Raw genomic sequence first — 17,525 nt, 5'->3', positions numbered from 1 at the left:
CAGGCCATCCCTGGACTTTATTCATCATCCAGCTTTCTTGTGGTTCTTGGACACATGAATGAATACAGGTTCCACCAGCCAGGGATATGTGGGTGGCTTGCATTGTTCTGTGCCTTCATCTAGCCTCCTTTCCAGGGTGTGTGTAGAAGTTATAAAGCCCCTTTGGCTGTCATTCCCTGGAATTCTCTGTGACATACTTGGTTAGTGTCTCAGTCCATTGCTTTCCCCACACAGTGCCAAAACTCAACCTAACCAGGTTGCTGGCTCTCCCTGTTCTTGACACTCCAGCTGGGTTTCATGTCTGCAGCACCCTGTGGGAGCCATTGCCATGGTGAGGCCTGGCCCTTGGTCAAAGGGAAGAGCCTCCAGCAAGACTACCACAGAGGCCCGCTGTGCTTACTCAGCCGCCACTGATTTTCATGGTAGTTATCTCTTTTTATGTGCCTTTGATCAATGTTCACAGTGATCAGTTTTCTCCAGTTTCTTTTTCTGTGTGTGTGTGTGTGTGTGTGTGTGTTTGTGTGTGTGTGTGTGTGTGTATACCTGAAACCAGGACCTGGGTGCTGTCCCTGGACTGTTTTGCTCAGGGCTAGTGCTCTACTGATTGGGTGAAAGCTTTTCTTCTGGCTTTTTGGTGACTAATTGAAGAGAAGAGTCTTATATGGACTTTCCTGCCTGGACTGGCTTCAAATCACTATCCTCAAATCTCAGCCTCCTGAGGATCTAGGATTACAGGTGTGAGCCACCAGCTCTCTGCTCAGCTTTTTTTTCTTTCGTAGGAAAACATTTTGATTAATAGATGGATAGATTGATAGATAGACAGACAGACAGATAGAGATAGCAATAGACATAGATACCTAGCTTTATAGTTGTCTTGGGTGATAGGTCTACTTCCTTCTTCACTCTGCCATGTCTGAAGTAGAGACATATCCAAAAATTCTTGTCTGGTGTCATTATCTCTTTAGTGTCATTATCTCTCATATTCTGCATAGTCTCTCCAGCAGGAGCTCCTATTACTTGTAAGTGGGACCTTCCTACTCTTTCCTCCCTGTTTCTTAGTCTCCCTTTTCTTCCTGTTTCCCATCTGTTCAGGCCTCTCTGCTGCCTCTTGGCACCATGTGATGATCAGGTACGTCTTCTAGTTAATCCATCTTTCTTCTGTTTTGACTCATGTTTTTTAAACTAAATAGGCCTGTTTCATTTCTAGAAACCTCATTTTTTCAGATCTTCAGTCTTTTTCCTCCAAAAATTTTGTTTTTTCTATTTTAATTTTTAAAACTTTTTTTTTGCCAGTCTTGCAGCTTGAACTCAGGGCCTAGGCACTGCCTCTGAGCTTCTTTTGCTCAAGGCTAGCACTCTACCACTTAAGCCATAGCTCCACTTCTGGCCTTTTCTGCTTATGTGGTACTGAGGAATTGAACCCAGGGATTCATGCATGATTAGGCAAGCACCCTACCACTATGCCACATTCCGAGCCCTAAGTTTTAAAACTTTTAAGTTTAAACTTGGGCACAGTAGTGCATACTTGTAGTCCTAGCTACTTGGAAGATTAAATCAGAGGATTCATTTGAGACCAGGAGTTTGAGGGCAAGCTGGGCAATATAGCAAGACACTATCTCAAAAAAGAAAAAAAATTGTATTGAACAGTTTAAAAGGAATTTTAGCTGCTATAACAGGTAAAACTTGAATTTTCAGTGACTTGAAAGCACTTTAGTTCTTGTTGATGTCATTGTTTGTATGAGTTATCTATTGTTACATAATAGATTACTCAAAAAAACAGTATCTTAACACAGATAATTATCTACTGCTGTCTTCAGATCAGGAATCAGAACACAACTTAGTTAACTGGAACCTGGGACAGGTATCTTAGAAGGTCTCAGCCAAGGTGATGGCCAGGCTGGGCACTGGTGGTTCAGGCCTGTCATCCTAGCTACTTAGGCTGAGACTTGAGGATTGTGATTTAAAGCCAGCCCAGGCACCCAATTCCCTGAGATTCTTATCTCCAATTCACCACCAGAAAACCAGAAATGGAGTTGTGGCTCAAAGTGATAGAGTACTAGTCTTGAGCAAAAGAGCTCAAGGACAATGCCCAGGCCTTGAGTTCAAGCCTATGACTGACCAAAAAAAAAAAAAAAAAGGTGCTGGCTAGGGCTGCATTAATCTTAAGACTTGTCTGGGGGAAATTGTACTTTCACATTTGCTCATAAAACTATTGATATACCTCAGTTCCTTGCTGCCTTTTGGCCAGAGATAGCAGTTTCTTCCCACATGAGCCTCCTTTTAGGTCTGCTTACAACATGGAACCATACCTTCCTCATAGTGAAGGGAGAATGAGAGAGAGAGAGAGAGAGAGAGAGAGAGAGAGAGAGAGAGAGAGAGAGAGAGAGAGAGAGAGAGAGACACTAAGATAGAAGCCATACTTTGCATACTGGTTTCAGAAATAATGTTCTGGCTAGAGGTGTGGCTCAGGTGGTAGAGCGCCAGCCTAGAAGTGATAAGCCACTTCATCTGACATCTTCTACCCCTTAGAAATGGGCCAGTAAGAAAGGTGTACATTAGAAATGGCTCCAAAAGAAGGGTGTACATGCCAGGAGGCAAAGGCAGTGGGAACAGTGTCAGAGATGTCTCCTGAACAGAGGCTGCTGAACTCATCGTCACTGGAGCATTCTCTAGAAGAGGCCTGAGCAGCTTGGGTTGGATGCGATCCCCTAGGACACATTTTGCAGTTGCTTCTGTTAGAATATTCCTGGTCTGGGACCACTTTATGTTAATTTTTAATCTGGGGCCTTCAGAGCCCATGCAGATACACAGTCCTGTGTCTGTGGGAGGACTGGCTGTGGGCACAGACTCCGAGGAGGTTTGCTTCCTTCCCTCTTCCTGCCCCTTGCCATTGGCTCTTTATCCTCGTCTACAGTTTCATCAAAGGTTTATGGAGATCCCCATTTCTGTTTCTCACTTGGGCTTCCTGTGGGCCCAGAGCCTCACTCCTACATCCAAGTGGGTGTTAAAAGCTGGGCTTTTTGGTTACTAAGTCCAGCAGCCCCTGCTCCCTGTTCCTACTTTCCGCCTCCATGGGGCTGTTTGCAGAATTGGTGCATTCAGTTCATATTCTGATTTTCCAGGCTCCTCTTTGTTTTTGTTCCCTGGGGACTTATCTGGCTTTCTTGTGAGCTCAGCTATGCATATAAAATAATGTTGGTTATGTTTTATCTCCAGTCCAGGAGTGGTTTGAAATGGGGAAGGAGGCATTTCCAAAGGTTAGCTAAGATGAATAATATCCATAACGTGGACTGGATGTTGCCTGGCCATCATCTGGACACACCAGCTCTAGCAGGGACATTTTTCCAGTTTGATCCAGACAAAGTATTTTTCTTTCAACCTCCCATGTGTTTGGAAATCGCTGATGATTCTGGGTCTGCTTTAGAGACAGGCTGAGGATTTCTCGTTTCCCAAGAGGATTCTTTTGACCTTGACTTTCTTGGCGGGGGGGGGGGGGCGGCTAGGGAAATGGAGAAGGCTGTGCAGAGATTAATGGGGAGTGTTCACAATCAGATGTTACCATCTGATGATCATAGAGAGTGTAGATCAACTTCGGTACAGTGTTCCTCTGCGAGACTGAGGAAGTCTCTGTTTCCCTTGAGTCCTACCCCCTGTTGGAACCCCAGAGTCTCCTCTCAGCTGGAAGGTGTGAGGCCCCCACAGAATTGCTTACTTTCCTGTCTGGCTCGGCATATGGCTTAGGGATTTCAAGAGCTTTCAAACTCTGGAACAGAGAGGCCTCTTGTTCTGAGTGGTATTGTCACAGTAATTTAAGAACCTCTAGATATGAATAATAGTAGCTAACATTTACTGAGCATCTACTGTGTCCCAAAAAATCATGCTTAGTGATTTACATAGAGAAGAGTTCACTGAAGGTAATTGTGATGTGAAGTTCCTTTGGTCTCTGGTGTCCAGACTCTTCTAGCCAAGAATGCTCTTGGCTAGGGTTGGTTCAGCTCCCCTAGGCTCCAGGAGGGTTCTTCTGGGATGAGTTGGTTCTAGTTGGGGAACTCCTTGAGCCCAGCCCCCAGATAACAAGATGATTCAGCTTCTGTGTTTCAGGAAGTGCCCTGGTAACTGCTGCCCTTGGTGCTCCTGAAGTCCAGAGAGGAGGACTGAAAGGCCAATTACAGGAGCCACTGAGAGCCACACCTGCTATGAGTGTAGCTTGTGCCAGTCAGACAGAAGGACACTTCTGCTGGATCTGAGATTGATTTTTTTTTCCCATGACCTGTTATTTCTGTGCACTTATAATGAGGTTCCTTTAGAAAGAGCTACATGAAGAAGACCAGTTCTTTTCCATCACTGGGCCTACATTACAACCACCGAGCTTCTATGTCCTGCACATTTGGCTCTGAGCATTCACACACAGCCAAAGCAGAGAGCGGCATCTAGTTAGAGGGTCCAGGTTAATGGAGGTTTAACAAGCTTCCCCAGGAGGTTGTGATGCTCAGTCAGCCTTGCAGGGGAGGCAAGAAGCAAGGCATTCATTTCAAGCTCTACCACGGGGCATCCTGGGTCAATTCATTTGCCCTGTCTGAGTCTCAGTTTGCCCAGTGGTAGGATGGGATGGAAATTCCTGCTCTACTTGAGGCAGAATCTAGTGAAATAGTGTTAAGCTGCGGAGGCTCAGTTATGGAAATGCTGAGCTGATTTTTTTTTGGGGGGGGGGTGGAGGGGCCAGTTCTGGGCCTTCAACTCAGGGCCTGAGCACTGTCCCTTCTTTTTGCTCAAGGCTACACTCTGCCACTTAAGCCACAGCGCCACTTCTGGACGTTTTCTGTATATGTGGTGCTGAGGAATCGAACCCAGGGCTTCGTGTATATGAGGCAAGCACTCTTGCCACTAGGTTATATTCAGCCCCTGAGCTGAATTTTACATGTGGAGTCTTTGTTGACCGTATATAAATGTGATGGCACAAATCATTCTGGAGAGATGTGTCAGGATGCAGCCATCAGATACCTACTGTTACATTGCCTTGGGCCTCTACATAATCATCCACAGAGGGCTGCTCCCTCTGACTGGTGACAGGAATAGTTGTGATCCTCATGAGCACCTGGCCTGTGCATGCCAGCTAGGTCCTCAGGCCTCCACTTGTCACCAAGGGCTTTGTTTGCCAGTACCTGCACCAAAAGCCTCCAGGTCTCCTTGAATCACCTTAGAAGTGCCCCTAAGATAGAGCCAGTATTACTCTAATTTGACAGGTGAGCTCCTGAGGCCCCTACACTTTCACTTCCAAGGTCACACTGCTAGAAGCCACAGAGCCAGCCCTTGAATCCAGGTGAGGCTCATTCTATGACCTGTGCAGGCAACATTTCTCCTGTGCTATGGCTGGGTGGAAGCTCAGGGCCAAGTCCATACCCGTATAGAGCAATGTTCAGACTCTTTGTTTTTGTGTTGGAGCACAGAGCTTACTTACTGGAGCCATTTTTTCTCCTTTTATTTTATTATGTCCTTATTGATTGATTAATTTTTGTGGTAGTCCTGGGGTTTGAACTCAAGGCTAGAACACTCTCCCTTAGTTTGTTTGTTTGTTGTTTTGCTTAAGGCTGGCTCTCTTACCACTTGAGCCATACCTCTGCTTTTGATTTTTTTGTGCCAGTCCTGGGGCTTGAACTGGGGCCTGGACACTGTCCCTGAACTTTAGTGCTCAAGGATAGCTCCTTACCATTTGAGCCACTTCTGGATTTTCTTTGGTAGTTAATTTTGGAGATAAGACTTTCATATTTCCTGCCTGAGCTAGCTTTGAACTGCAGTCCTCAGATCACAGCCTGCTGAGGAGCTATGATTACAGGTGTGAGCCACTGGTGCTCAGTTCCACTTCTGTCTTTTACTGGTTAATTAGAGATAAAGAGTCTCAGTGATTTTTCTGCCTGGGCTAGGTTTGAGCCTCCATATTTACATATCAACCTCTTGAGTACTTTGGATTACAGGTGTGAGCCATCAGTGCCCAGTTTTCTCTTAGTTTTTTCTTCGCACTGACGCCTCCTTAGTCTTAGTGTGCTAGATTCTGGCATGGTTCCATGAACAAAATTTTTCATTTTTGCTTTCTTCTTCCTTGTTTTAATTCTTTTAACACTATCGATTCTTTTTTTTTTTTCTTTGCCAGTTCTGGGCTTGAACTCAGGGCTTGAGCACTGTCTATGGCTTCTTTTTGCTCAAGGCTAGCACTCTGCCACTTGAGCCACAGCGCTCCTTCTGGCCATTTTCTATATATGTGGTGCTGGGGAATCGAACCCAGGGCTTCATGTATATGAGGCAAGCACTCTTGCCACTAGGCCATATTCCCAGCCCAACACTATCGATTCTTTATTACAAAAAAATCATAAACAACACTAAGACCCTCACCCAGGAATGGTTCAGGTTTTCCCAGTGAACAAGGACAGGACAAGGTTGGGACTAGCTGACCAACTCAGATTCCTAGTTAATAGGGCTTTGGAGAAGTCAGAGATGGAAAAAGACTGGGGAGATTGGCAAGTTAATTGTTCCATCATTTACCTGTCAATTTTTGGCCCACAGATTACTTCAAATCAAGTTTGTAATGGTAATGGCTTATATGTATTAAAAGGCATTACCCCTGCAGTTCCCTCCTTGATACTTGGCAGGAGGGTGGATGTCCTTTCTGTCAGGGTTGAGAGAAAGATGCAGTGCCGGACTAGGTGGAGAGGAAAACGTGGTGGTCTGGAGCCTTGAGTACCCCTGGGAGAGATTGGATGTGGAGGGTAGAGGTATTTAGAGGAAGAAAAGTGGCACCAAGGCAGTTTTCAGGAGCAGCACAGGCCAGTAGGTGCCCCAGTCTTTCTTGGTAGAGACTGGGGGTTTCTTTCAGCCCCAAAGCAAAAGAGGCACACTATGGCCGGTGCTCTGCAGACCTAGATACAGCCCTAGGTGAAGTCTCTGGGTGACCCCACCCTGCTCCAGCACCTCAGTAACTGAACTCTCCCCACCATCTCCCCCAGCTCAGCGACGAGTTGAACCAGCAGCTGGAGGCCGTGTGTGGGTCTGTGTTTGGGGAGCTCGAGTCCCAGGCTGTGGACGCCCTGGACCTGCCCGGCTGTTTCCGCATGCGGAGCCACAGCTACCTCCGGGCCATCCAGGCCGGCTGCTCTCAAGATGACGACTGCCTACCCCTCCTTGCTGCCCCTGCCTCTGTCTCAGGGAGGCCAGGCTCCTGTGAGTACCCGCGCTCTGCCAGGGCCCTGAGTGCCACAGCTGTGCTGTGTGACCTTGGGCAGATCGCTTCTCTCTCTGGGCAGTGTGGGGAAGGCAGTTATTTGGGTTTTGGTGGCTCTAGGCCCTACGGGACACCTAGGTGGGTGGGATGGCGGCCTTTGAGGCCCCCCCCTCCACACCCCACTCACTGCATTCCTGCCATCCGCAGCCTTCAACTTCAGAAAGGCCCCGCCCCCCATCCCGCCGGGGAGCCAGGCCCCGCCCCGCATCTCCATCACAGCCCAGAGCAGCACCGACTCCGCCCACGAGAGCTTCACCCCCGCCTCCGAGGGCCCGGCCCGGCGCTGCAGCTCCGCCGACGGGCTGGACGGCCCCGCCTTGGGCGCTCGCACCCTCGAGCTGGCGCCGGTGCCACCCCGGGCGAGCCCCAAGCCCCCCACACTCATCATCAAGACCATCCCCGGCAGGGAGGAGCTGCGGAGCCTGGCGAGGCAGCGGAAGTGGCGGCCGTCCATTGGGGTGCAGGTATTAAATGGGGAAGCCCAGGTCAAGGCTCAGGCCCTGGCCCGTGTGGAAAGGGGGGCAGAAACGTCAAGGAGACTTCTGGATAGAGACTTTGTCCTGAATTGTCCATGCCCGACAGCACCCACAGGGCCGCTCCAAACAGTCCCTGGCCCACTCGCTAGTCCCAGGTACCGTCACACCCCCAGCGAGTGCAGAGTGGGGCCCCAAGGCTACCACCTTGGTGCTCTGCGCTCTCTTCTGGGTCTGGTAGTTTATCTCCTCAGGATTGGACAGCTGGGCTGGGGGCGGAGCCACTGGGCAATGGGCGTGGCGCATGCCATGACCACGCCCCCACCGCTGACTCCACCCTTTCGTTGTGGGCAGTGGGTGGAACTTATGCCTTGGCCCCGCCCCTGCCACTGACTCCACCCTGTCTCCAGGTGGAGACCATCTCAGACTCCGACACTGAGAACCGAAGCCGAAGAGAGTTCCACTCCATCGGAGTACAGGTGGAAGAGGACAAGAGGTGGGTCACAGCCGAGGCCTCTCAGGCTTTGTTGTGGGGAGAAGGGTCCTTGCGCCGCCGTGTCCTCGCAGCACAAGCACGCATCCTTGGAAGGTGACATCACACCTTCTTCTCGGGATGGAGTCACAGCAGACACAGGTGGTCCAGAGGTAGTCATCACATCCACAGTGAGTTCTTAGACTCATCCCTCTGTCGGGTGCTCAGAGGCAGAGAAGACATATACAGTGGTTTGGGGGTGGGGTGGGGAAGGAGAGGCAGAGAGAGGTAATAGGTAGGTGCTGAGCAGGCCTCCAACAATTGTCCTTTACGGGGGATAAAGGGATTCTGCCAGTCCCTCATTACACCCTGCGGTGTACAAGTATGTGAGCTCAGAAAGAAACAAACAAACAGGAAGATTGCCTCTCACCAGCCCTTGGCAGATGTAACACTCCTCCTCACTTGGCTCGCACAAGCATTTAACCAGTCGGGGGTACCTATTATATGCCTGAGTTGGTGGTGTGTCAGAGATAGTAGAATTACCAGCAAGCCACTAGTCTGGCATTAGGTGGCCTCAGAAACACTGCTTCCTTAATTTCCAGCTGAAGAATTAGCATTGTAAGCTCTAGAGGGAATACTGAAAAGAGTCCTCTCTGCTGGTGGGGTGCCTGTGAGGAGACACTTTTTCTAATAACCAGGTGTCAGTGCCTCAGTGGCTCATGTGCCCTCGGAGCTGCAGTGGTACCAGGTCAGTGGCTCTGGGTGGTGTCTGGGAACCTTTCCTGGGGCTGGTTTTGAGGTCTGTCCAGGTCACACATCAGTGCTGGGGGGAGCCAGTGTAGCTTTGTTTCCAGTTGCCACTGTTCGGCCTTCCATCTTCCCCCAGGGGACCCCAGCTAAAATCCATGAGCCTCTGAGTTTTCCTTCTGTGTGTGTGTGCCTGTCTTGAGGTTATTGTAGGAATCACCATTCCCTTCCACTCCTGCTCTATCTCTGTGAAGTTCCAGCTGCTCCCAAGGTAGTAAATGACTCCACCGAGGCTGGCACAATGCTGCTCTTGTTGCAGTCCTTAAGTCTCTGTCCTTCAAATTCTTAATATGCTACGAAGATTACAGGAAAGTGGCACTTAATAGAAAACTCAATTTATAAATTCGTGATTGAGAGAGGGCCCAGGGGTCATGGATGGATGCGGCTCTCTGCCCTGAATGCTGTCCCTCTCTCCTATTTCAGGAACTACCCATGGACCCTAAGCAAAGCCCTTGTGTCCTCACTGACTCCCTGGGAGTCTCTTTGGCCATTCATTCCAGATAGATTCCATGGGGCTAGGGGCCGGAGGGAGAGTGTTTCTCCATTCCTCCTAACAAGTAGGAATCTGGGAAGAGTGCAGGCCTTCTAGAGAAACAAACTTTGTTATTCACTCATTCAACAAATACTTCTTTGTGTATGTGAGTGTGCTGAACTCAGGGCTTGAAACTCTTGCTTAGCTTTTTGTTTTTGACTCAAGGTTGGCATTCTTATGACTTGAGTAACACCTCTACTTTTGGCTTCTTGCTAGTTAATAGGAGATTAGTGTCTCTCCAGATTTGTCTGTTTGGGCTGGCTCTAACCTGATCCTCAGATCTCAGCCTCCTAAGTAGCTAGGATTACAGGCATGAGCCCCTGGCTCCTGGCAGCAAATACTTCTTAAGCTGCATTATATGTCAACTCATGTGCACTGTTTTAAATGCTTGGAGAAACAACAAACATAACTCTTTCCCTCATAGAAGTTATGGTCTGGAGGGAAATAGAGGCAATGAATAAATCATGAATAAGAATGGGATTTTATAGTTTGTTTTAATATGTAGTGGGTTATTATTGCTCAAAAGAAAATAAGAGACAAGAGAGTAGGGACCTGACTTGAATTGATTGTGTGACACTTAAGCCAAAACTTGGGTGATGATTGGATTGGGGAAGCATTGTAGGAGGAAAGGATGACACATGCCATTTTGATGGAGTAGGAAAGAGTTCCACATGCAGTGGGAACTATAACAAGGTTTGTGTGACTTGTGTAGAGGGGCATGAGTAGCGGTGAGAGGGTGAGTCGGAGATTTCCAGGGACCAGGCCATGTAAGAGCAGGGGTATAATAAAAGAAATGGAATCTAATTACAAGTAATGAGTAGCTATTAAAAGGTTAAAGGAAGAGTGTGACATGCTCTAATTTATGTTTACAAAAGATCACTAGCTGCTGAATGGAGAATGAATTTGAGGAAAGGATCAGTGGGAATGAGAAGCCCAAGGGACAGTTCTCTTCAATGTGGAAGGAAGGTGGTAGAGTTTGGTACTGTGGTAACTATTGTGGCTGGAGTCTTTTTCTTTTGTGTTTATAATTGACCACTGCTAGTGTATGGGAAGGCTAAGTTTTGTATATTGATTTTGTATTCGGCACCTTTGCTGCTCCCATTCTTATGAGGTCTCAGGCATTCTGAAAACCATGATGGGTTTTCTATAGTCAATAATTTTTCACAGATGAGGATATTTCTTTCAAGTCTCTATTTTCAAATTTATTTCTCTAGTACTGATTCACTGTACAGCACTTCCAGGTCACTCTTGAGCTTTGGCACACTTACCCCAGTCCTGGTTTTAGTACATAAATGTTTGGTACAAATGTTGGTGGGTATCATTTTGTAAGGTTAAGGAGAATTTCTATTCCTAATCAGGAATTTGTTTTGTGGTATTGGGGAGGGCCTTGCACTTGCTAGGTAGGTGCTGTACAACTGAAGCCATGCCTCCAGCCCTTTTTGTGCATTGGTTGTTTTCCAGGGTCTTGCTTTTTGCCTGGGCCACCCTGGGCTGGCTGCGATCTCCCTATGTGTTCTTCTGTCATTGGGGAGACAGACATGCATCACTGTGCTCACCCATTGTGCTTCCCCCATAGCTAGGATAATAGGTGTGAGCCACCACATTTGGCCATTGGTAGAGAGGGAGTCTTAGGAATGTTATGCCTGGGCTGGCCTCGAACCACAGTACCTCAATCTCTGCCTCCCAAGTAGCTTGAATTCCAGGCTTGAACCAGTTAATTGTGTGTGTGTTTGTGTGTGTGTGTGTGTGTGTGTGTGTGTGTGTTAGTCCTGGGGCTTGAACTCAGGACCTGGATGCTTGTCCCTGAACTTGTTTGTTCAAGGCTAGTGTTCTACCATTTGAGCCACAGCTCCATTTCTAGCTTGTTTGTGGTTAATTGGAGATAAGAGTCTTACTGATTCATGTCCAGGCTACCTTCAAACTGTGACCCTCGGCTCTCAGCCTCCTGAGTAGCTACGAGTTATAGGTGTGAGACACCAGCACCTAGCTTTAATTATATTTTTAAATAGAAAATGCAAATGGAATTTCATTGAATGCTTTCCCAGAGTCTATGGAGATGATCCTAGACTTTCTCCTCGCATGAAATGTGATGCATTATATATGCATATATATGAATATGTTTTTCTTTTTTGTGGGCTGTGGGACTTGAACTCAGAGCCTGGGCACTGTCCCTGAGTTTTTTTATTCAAGGCTAACACTCTACCATCTTGAGCCACAATGCTACTTCTAGTTTTCTGGTAGAGTTAAGAATTTCCTGGCCTTTTCTTCCCCAGGCTGGCTTGGAACCTTGATCCTCAGATCTCAGCCTCCTGAGTAGCTAGGATTATAGGTGTGAGTCACCTGCCTGCTAAGAGCCTTACTCTTGCTATGCAAGTGCTCTTCAGCCATGATGAGTCCTATTTGAATGTATTTCCCACATTGTCTAGTCTTTTGATCCTGAGATAAGCTCAGTTTGATCCTCTTTTATATTTATGTTAAATTTTAGCTTTAACAGAACCTTAATGGTGTCTTAAATAAATGTATTTTGCTCTCACTTAGACAAAAAAAAGGCAGCTTGGATATAGAAGTAGCATCAGGACCTCAGGCTTTTCCTCATTTGTTACTCTCCCATCTTTTCGTCTATGCTTTTCTTCTAAGCTGAGGTTGGAGCTCCTCCTGTCACATCTGCATTTTGAGCAGTGGGAAGGAAGGCAGAAGAAAGTGGGGTACAGTCCTTGCTTTGTGAAAGACTTCCTGGAAATTACACACAGCACTGGCCTACAGCATGTGGGTTACAACCTCCTACGGAGATGCCTGTGGGGAAGCTGTGGCGTGGAGTCTTTTAGGTGGAAACCAGTGTGGAGGGTATGAAGTACGCAGCCAAGAATCAGGCTTCTCATGGCTAAGGACAAAGTCAGGAGATGGACATTTGGAGCCTTAGCATTTTTTTCTCTTAGTTTTGGAAATGCTGAGATTTGAAACCCAGAGCCTTGTGCCAGTCTCCCAGGCTTGTTTTGCTTTAGCTGTTTTTCAGGTAGCTTTGCTTTTTTTTGTGTGTTTTCTTTTTTGGTACTGGGGATCGAACCCAGGACGTTGCACTTGCTAGGCAAGCGCTTTGCCACTGAGCTACATCCCAGCCCTAGGTTTGCTTTTTTTGCCAGGGACAGGCCTAGAACTATGTTCCTCTTATCTACAGCCTTCTGTATAGCTTAGATCACAGGTACTGCCACACTCAGCTTATTGATTGTGATGGGGTCTCTATAGCTTTGGGCCAAACTAGCCTTGAACTTTGATCCTCCTTGTCTCTGCCTTCCAAGTAACTGGGATTATAGGTGTGAATTACTTTGCCCACCTGACCATCTAGTAGGTTTTATTTTTGTTTTTTGGTTGTGGGGCTTGAATTCCTGGCCTGGGCCCTGTCCCTAAGCTCTTTTGCTCAAGACTAGTACTCTACCACTTTGAACCACAACACCACTTGCAGTTTTCTGGGGGTTAATTGGAGATAATAGTCTCGTGGACTTTCCTGCCTGGGCTGGCTTTGTACTGTAATCCTAGATCTCAGCCTTCTGAGTAGCTAGGACTACAGGTGTGAGCCACCAGTGTCTGGCTAACCTCACAATTTTGCTGTAATACCCTTATATACATTAAACAGTTACAACGTGGAGATTTTCATGTCTATGCTCACAAGTGATAACTGTCCTACAATTTCCTTTTTCTTTTTGTTACTCAGTTCAGGTATTAAAGTTTTACTTGACTCCTAAAATGAAGTTGGTAGCTTTCTCTGTGTTTCTGTTCAATGGAACAATGTGTGTTGTGATCTCAGGTTGGGGAAATTGACTATGAAACTATCCAGGCTTGGGGTCTTTGGGGAGTTGAGAAATTTTTTTAAAGTATGACTTTAGTCTCTTCAGTGGTTATTGATATATTCTGGACTTATTTATTTTTGCGTCAGTTCTTGGGCTTGAACTCAAGGCATGAGCAGTGTCCTTTAGCTTCTATGCTTAAGCCACAATTTTGAGCCATGTCTCTACTTCAGACATTTTAGTGGTTACTTGGAGATAAGAGTCTAAGAGTGGGGCTGGGAATATGGCCTAGTGGCAAGAGTGCTTGCCTCGTATACATGAGGTCCTGGGTTCGATTCCTCAGCACCACATATACAGAAAATGGCCAGAAGTGGCGCTGTGGCTCAAGTGGCAGAGTGCTAGCCTTGAGCAAAAAGAAGCCAGGGACAGTGCTCAGGCCCTGAGTCCACAGCCTAGGACTGGCCAAAAAAAAAAAAAAAAAAGAGTCTAAGAGTCTCACGGACTTTTCTGTCTGGGTTGGTTTTGAACCAGGATTCCCAAGTTTCCCTCCTGAATAGCCAGGATAACAAGTGTGAGTCACCAGCATCTGATTTTTTTTTTTGGTGACTTACATTTTTCTAAACAGTGGACCACCTTACAAAAACTTTGCGGTTTTCAAGTTTATATAAATATTATATATTTAGTTTTCACCCTTTTTCTTCCTAATTGCACATATTTATGCCTCACCTCTCTTTGGTTTTTATTTTTCTGACCTTTCTTTCTTGATCAATCTTATACACGTTAACAGTAAATATATTTTAAAGTTACATTTTGTTAGTTTACTTTTAAAATTAGCTTTTGGTTTTGGTGAACAATCATTGTGTTTTTTCCCCTGCTACTTCAGGTATTTTATTTCTTTTAATGTTTTAGTCCATTTTCCAGCCTCATGAATTAAACACTAACATTTAGTACTTCTGCTTTGTAATGTGCTTTTAGGGCTATCAGGTCACATCTAACCCTGTTGCTATTAGCTGTGTCTCCTAAGTTTTGAGATCTAGAATCTTTAATTGTTCACTTCTAATAGTTTGTACTTTCCATCATAATTTGTCTGTGTGTGGGATATGTAGGTATTGGGGCTTGTACTCAGTACCTCACACTCTTGATTAGCTTTTTCTGCTCAAGGCTGATGCTCTACTACTTGAAATGCACCTTTACTTCCAGCTTTTTGCTGGTAAACTGGAAATAAGAGTTTCTCAGATTTATCTACTTGGGCTGGCTTTGAACCTTGATCCTCAGACTTAAGCATCCTGAATAGCTAGAACTGTATGTGTGAGCCACTGTTGTCCAACCATGATAAATCCTTTTTTTTTTTTTTTTTTTTTTTTTGCCAGTCTTGGGGCTTGAACTTGGGGCCTGGGCGCTGTCCCTGAACCTCTTTGTGCACAAGGCTAATGTTCAACCACTTGAGCCACAGCACCACTTCTGGCTTTTTCTGGGTAGTTTATTAGAGATAAGAGTCTCATGGAGGGGCTGGGAATATGGCATAGTGGTAGAATGCTTGCCTCGTATACATGAAGCCCTGGGTTTGATTCCTCAGCACCACATATATAGAAAAGGCCAGAAATGGTGCTGTGGTTCAAATGATAGAGTGCTAGCCTTGAGCAAAAAGAAGCCAGGGACAGTGCTCAGACCCTGACTGGCAAAAAAATAAAGAGTCTCATGGACTTTTCAGTCCAGTCTGGCTTTAAACACGATCTTCAGGTCTCAGCCTCCTGAGGAGTTAGGATTACAGGCATGAGCCACCAGCATCCAGATTATAAATCCTTTTGAATTTATACATTGTTTAGAAGAAATTTTACAGGTTTCTTTCTAAGGGTGTACTTTTTTGGGGGCGGGGCTGCCTTTTCATTATTGAATTTGTTCTGTGTGACCATAGGTATAGGTTTTGTCTGTTTATTCTGTTTATTCCTGGGGCTGTGTTGAGACTTCCTTTATTATTTGTGTGTGTGTGTGTGTGTATTCACACTTGCAGCTTCTGGGTATTCATTCACCTTCCATGTACTAGGTGTGTCAAATCTATCACTCCTGAAAGTTATGTTTAAAATGTGTCACTGTGGTTGTGCAAGTGATGTTTTCCCCTGCTAACTTATTAATTTTTATTTGAGAGTGTGCAGTTCATAAACACACAAACTTATGATCATTGTATCTGTCAGTAGATTCCCTCAATTATCATGATATAGTTTGCTTTTCCTATTTACTACTTATTTTTGCCTTAACATCTGTTTTGCCTGCTTTTTTTTAACGAGACTGCTTTCTTGCAGCTTATTTTCATGTTTTCCCACCTGTTTATTTCTGCCTTCCTGTATCCTTATACTTAGATATGCCACTTCTAAGTGATATGTAGCTAGGGTTTAGTAGATTTACCTGATCTTTTTATGTATTTTTGATTATCAACTTGTCTGGATTTGGTTTTATCATCACTTTAAAAATTTTCAGTTTAAATATGCTTTTAATTTGCTTTCTTCCTCTTTGAATTTTCTGTTTACCGTTGAACCAATCTCTCTCGTCCTTCTTCCCTCCCTCCCTCCTTCTCTTCCCTCCCTCTTTTCTTCCTTCCTTGGTTTCTCTCTTGATTTATTTCTCTCTCTTTCCCTCCCTCCTCTCTCTCCTACCCTCCTTCTCTCCCTCACCCTCCTTCTCTTCTTTTCCTTCTTCCTTCTTTCCCTCACTCCCTCCTTCCTTTTGCCTGTACTGGAGCTTTAACTCAAGGCCTCACACTCTAACTTTGCTTTTTCACTCAAGCCTGGCATTCTACCACTTGAGCCACAGCTCCACTTATGACTTTTTGCTGGTTAATTGAAGTCTCCCAGACTTTCCTGCCCAGTCTGGCTTTGAACTGCAGTCCTCAGATCTCAGCTTCCTGAGTAGCTAGGATTACAGGCATTAGCCACTGGCACCTGCTTCTCATCAAGTTTCTCATTTTCCCTCCACTGCTTTGGAAATTTACCTTTTTCAGTAATGGTTTTCCTTACACATTTGATAGATAGACTTCATTATATATTTTTCTAATAATGTATAAAGTATTTTCTGTCCCTCTTATAAAACAAGAGCCTTCAACTCCCTCCTCCTATCCTCCATGTTATATTTATCTAGTATTTTGATTATACCTCTTTAAAGAGCTCTCCTAACTCAGCTGTTATTATGTCTTTTGTGGTTTAATAGAGTAGATTTACAAACATGTTTGAGCAATTCATTGTTCATTGTTCCTGCCCACTCCTTCCTCTTGGGCTCAGTGTCCCCCGGGGCTGAGCTGCTGCTTGAGCTTGGGACCCGTGTTCAAGTTAACTTCACAGCTTGAGGTTTCTGTGTTTCCAGGTAGTTTGTGTTTGAACTCAGCCCCCCACCCCCTCACACAGCAGCCTTTAGGTTCAGATTTCCCAGCATCCTCCTGCTAGGCTGCATCCCTGAATCACCGGCATGGGGTTTTTCTAGCCTAAGTTTATAAATGAAACAGACTTTCCTTCTTAGCTGCATGGCTTCATGCTTGGGGTCTCCTTTCAGCTCCCCACTAAGTACAGGTTGGGAGCTCTTCTTGCATCTTCCCTAGGCATTCCCATCTAGCTTCTTAGCATATGTTTGGCCTGGGACTGCTGTGGCTAGGTTGGCTTAGGTGCTCTTCCAATACTCAGTGTTGGAATTCCCTTTTGTCTTCTGGTACCTGAAGATCTCTCTCCTGTTTTCAAGCTTAGCATGACAACAAAAACACCTTTCTGGTTTTTCTCTTTTGCCCTCCCTCCCTCCCTCCCTCCCTCCCTCCCTCCCTCCCTCCCTCCCTCCCTCCCTCCCTCCCTCCCTCCCCTCCCTTCCCCTCTCCCCTCCCCTCCCTTCCCCTCCCCTCTCCTCTCCTCTCCTCTCCTCTCCTTCCTTTCTCTCTTCTCTCCTTCCTTTCTTTCTTCCTTCCTTCCTTCCTTCCTCCCTCCCTCCCTCCCTCCCTCCCTCCCTCCCTCCCTCCCTCCCTCCCTCCCTCCCTCCCTCCCTCTTCCTTCCTTCCTTCCTTCCTTCCTTCCTTCCTTCCTTCCTTCCTTCCTTCCTTCCTTCCTTCCTTCCTTCCTTCCCTTTTCTTTGTGCCAGTACTAGGGCTTGAACTCAGGGCCTAGGCATTGTTCCTTAGCTTTTTCTGCTCAAGGTTGATGCTCTATCTCTTGAA

General features: G+C 46.1%; 1 protein-coding gene across 2 annotated transcripts in view; it reads left to right on the top strand.

The window, feature by feature from the left end:
* The window catches only part of Dlgap3 (DLG associated protein 3), a 67,836-nt gene that overhangs the window by 37,923 nt on the left and 12,388 nt on the right, over nucleotides 1-17,525 (top strand). For both annotated transcript variants that reach the window (XM_048349874.1, XM_048349873.1), the window contains exons 6-8: nucleotides 6,999-7,212; nucleotides 7,421-7,737; nucleotides 8,157-8,242. In XM_048349874.1, the coding sequence (XP_048205831.1) occupies nucleotides 6,999-7,212; nucleotides 7,421-7,737; nucleotides 8,157-8,242 (617 nt within the window). The remainder of the gene's footprint in view (nucleotides 1-6,998; nucleotides 7,213-7,420; nucleotides 7,738-8,156; nucleotides 8,243-17,525) is intronic.

The sequence above is a fragment of the Perognathus longimembris genome, chromosome 7 (assembly GCF_023159225.1).
Source record: "Perognathus longimembris pacificus isolate PPM17 chromosome 7, ASM2315922v1, whole genome shotgun sequence".
In the NCBI taxonomy this organism is placed as follows: Eukaryota; Metazoa; Chordata; class Mammalia; order Rodentia; family Heteromyidae; genus Perognathus; species Perognathus longimembris.
Note: the sequence above shows the minus strand (reverse complement) of the source record. Positions and strands in the feature narration are given on the sequence as shown.